The following is a 3,040-nucleotide window of genomic DNA, read 5'->3' on the forward strand; positions in this document are numbered from 1 at the left end:
GTGCCATATGTCTGTAGTGTAAACCCCGCCCCCTAAACCACCATCCAACCCCCACCCTCCTGTCCGACCCCCCCGGGAGCGCTGGAGCGTCACGCGCTGTTCTGTTCCGGCGCGCTCACGGTTCCGCGCTTCACCGGTGCGCGTGGAGGAGGTGGGAAGCGTATTGAGGAGGAGGTGGGCGTGGTCTGCCCCGGCGCGCTCCCGTGCTGTGCCCCGCCCCCTTTGTGTGTTCGAATGCGTGTGTGTGTGTGTGTGTGCGCGCGCGCTCGTGCTCCGCTCTCCGGTGCGAGTCCTCTCTCCATGCCCCCCCCCTCTCTCTCTCTCTCTCCTCCCTCCCTCTCTCTCTCTCTCCCTCTGTACCTCTCTATCACTCTCTCGGCTCGGACCGGACGCACACCATGGACTCGGACGGAACTCAGAGCGGCTCGGACTCCCCGCACGACCCCTGGTACCGCAAATTTTATTCTCATTTTATTCCCGCTTCTGACTTTTACTGCGCAAACAAACAAAGGAGCCGGAGCGCGTGCAGCAGCTCACCTCTGTCTCTCTCTGTCTCTGTCTGTGTCTCCGCGGCTGTGTCTCAATCCTGCGCTCGTGCTGCTGCTGCTGCTGCTCACTGCGCCGAGGGACCCAGTCTCACACACACACACACACACACACACACACACACACACTCCTGTGCAAAGAAACAAACTCACCGAGATGCTGCGCAAAAGCAGATTGTTTAAAAATTATACACTTGTTGATCATGTGTGTGTGTGTGTGTGTTTCTCTCCGTAGCAAAATGTTCATCGGAGGTCTGAGCTGGCAGACTACTCAAGGTGAGCGAAAAGTTATGGTGTTAAAACAAAACAAAACATCAAAGTGTATTTCTTCAAAACGCACTAAAGACCACGCGCGCGCGCACACACACACACACACTCGTGCAATGTTTCTCAATCAGGACAGTAAACAGCTACAGAATAAAAAAGAGAGAGAGAGAGAGAGAGAGTGTGTGTGCGTGTGTGTGAAATGGGTTTTCACCAAGTTCGAATTTACTCAAAGACTTGAGTGTGTGTGTGTGTGTGTGTGTGTGTGACCTGAGGGCTGTGATGCTGTGTGCGATACATAGTCGCGTTTAGCTCTTTGTTGAAGTGAAAAGCACTAAATCCTTCCTGTCATTTGAACTCCTGTGAGTGTGTAAAGGTTTGTCTGACACACACACACACACACACACTTCCTCCAAAAGTTTTTTTTTTTATCAGTAGATTATTAGGCAGTGATTTAAAATCATGTTGTTAATTTTTTACGCCACAGATTGTAATTTGTTATGAGTGTCCAGTTGTGTAAGAAGAGTCACTAATGGAATAAATAGCTGAGTTTACTAACAGTACACACACACACACATGCACACACACACACACACTAATTATATTTGTAGCAAAAAGTACACACAGAGAACAGAGTTGGTTTTTTTTTAACAAAAAATGAAATTTAATAAATTTTTAAAAAGTGCATGATGGTGAAGTTTTTAGGAAACTTTGCGTAGCGAGCTTTGTTTTTTCTACACCTGCAGTTATTACGCAAACACACACCAGATACCGTTATTAAGTCAAAGGTTTATTACTTAATATTTGTTTAAGGGTTAGGATAATTCACAGAATTTATATATTGTTCTTGTTTTTTTGTTGTTGCTGATTTATAATTTACTTACCATAAAACAAACAAATAAAACATTTTAATATAATAATAATAATAATAATAATAATAATGTTCTTGACTTCTTTTCATAATGATGTATAATAAAATAAACAGTTTAGTCCAGCTCAGAGAGCAGCGCAGTCAAACCAAGCCACATAAACACTCTCAACTTTAATAAAAGTCTTAGTAAAGCTTCATGTACTGTATATAAAGTAAACAGTTATAACACTTTACATGAAGAATTTTGGTTGTGTTCCTGCAGAGGGTCTGAAGGATTACTTCTGTAAATTCGGTGAGGTGAAGGAGAGCATGGTGATGCGAGATCCGGTTACTAAACGCTCCAGGTGAGGCATCAACGCTGCACCTGTAAAAGAAAAAGAGAAGAGAATAATCTCAGAAAAACATTTTCATTTTCACTCATTTTCTTCCTCCATTTTTTTGGTAATTCTTTGATTCCTCTCCACAGGGGCTTTGGGTTCGTCACGTTTGCCGACCAGGCCGGCGTGGATAAAGTTTTGGCTCAAACCCGACACGAGCTCGATTCCAAAACGGTGAGTGTTTACATACAGACTTTGCTGTGTTTTTCCCACTAATTCCACTAACAGGAATTCACTGAACTACAAAAATATATCACGTCACCAGGCCCGAAGAAGTTTTCTTTTTCCATAACTTAATATTTCACTGAATATCAGAAATCAGCAGAGACGCTTTTAAAACGATTCTTTTTATTTATTAGATTTTTTTTCCTTTTAAATATCATTTAGTGCTTTTGCTACGAGAAATCTCCAGGTTTCAACATAATGCTGAAATGTTCACAATATAATGTGACCTGTTGAATCAGTTAAAGGTGTAACTGTAGTCAGAATGAGTTCTGGGGTTCACACTGGTGCTGTTAAGTTGTGCTGATGCTAATTGTAATCAAAGTGTCAGTCCTTTTCCTTTTGTTTATTTTGTAAAAATTAATTTACAAACAAATCTGAGGGAAATCTTGGTGTCTTTATTTAATTGTTTGTGTTGAACATTTTTTTTTTTTAGCACTTTATCCAGAGATCTGAGGTAAATCTCGATGTTCTTGACGGTTATGTTTAGCTATTGGTGAAGCTACGTGTAAACATGGCGTCTTTTCTGGTATTTTATAGTAGCAGCACATCTTAGGGAAATGTATCGGTGTACGGTGGTGTTATGTCGCGGTCATAGTGACGTTAAGTGGAAATTAAAGGGAATTGAAGTTTCATTTCAGTATCACCGTGTGTTTTTAGCAGTTTATAAACAATTCAGAGGTGAGCGTTGATGTCTTTGCTTCTTCGAGTTATGCTAGCGGTGTGACGTTAAACACAATTGTGTAATTTTAGTCATTTTG

The 3,040-nt window shown here is 41.9% G+C and overlaps 1 protein-coding gene across 1 annotated transcript in view; it reads left to right on the top strand.

Annotated features, from left to right (window-relative positions):
- Positions 1-320: 320 nt before the first annotated feature.
- The window catches only part of msi1b (musashi RNA binding protein 1b), a 22,672-nt gene continuing 19,952 nt past the window's right edge, over positions 321-3,040 (top strand). Inside the window, exons 1-4 of the mRNA XM_053504047.1 lie at positions 321-448; positions 781-821; positions 1,943-2,024; positions 2,147-2,231. Coding sequence (XP_053360022.1) covers positions 399-448; positions 781-821; positions 1,943-2,024; positions 2,147-2,231 — 258 coding nt within the window. The 5' untranslated portion in view covers positions 321-398. The remainder of the gene's footprint in view (positions 449-780; positions 822-1,942; positions 2,025-2,146; positions 2,232-3,040) is intronic.

The sequence above is a fragment of the Clarias gariepinus genome, chromosome 9 (assembly GCF_024256425.1).
Source record: "Clarias gariepinus isolate MV-2021 ecotype Netherlands chromosome 9, CGAR_prim_01v2, whole genome shotgun sequence".
In the NCBI taxonomy this organism is placed as follows: Eukaryota; Metazoa; Chordata; class Actinopteri; order Siluriformes; family Clariidae; genus Clarias; species Clarias gariepinus.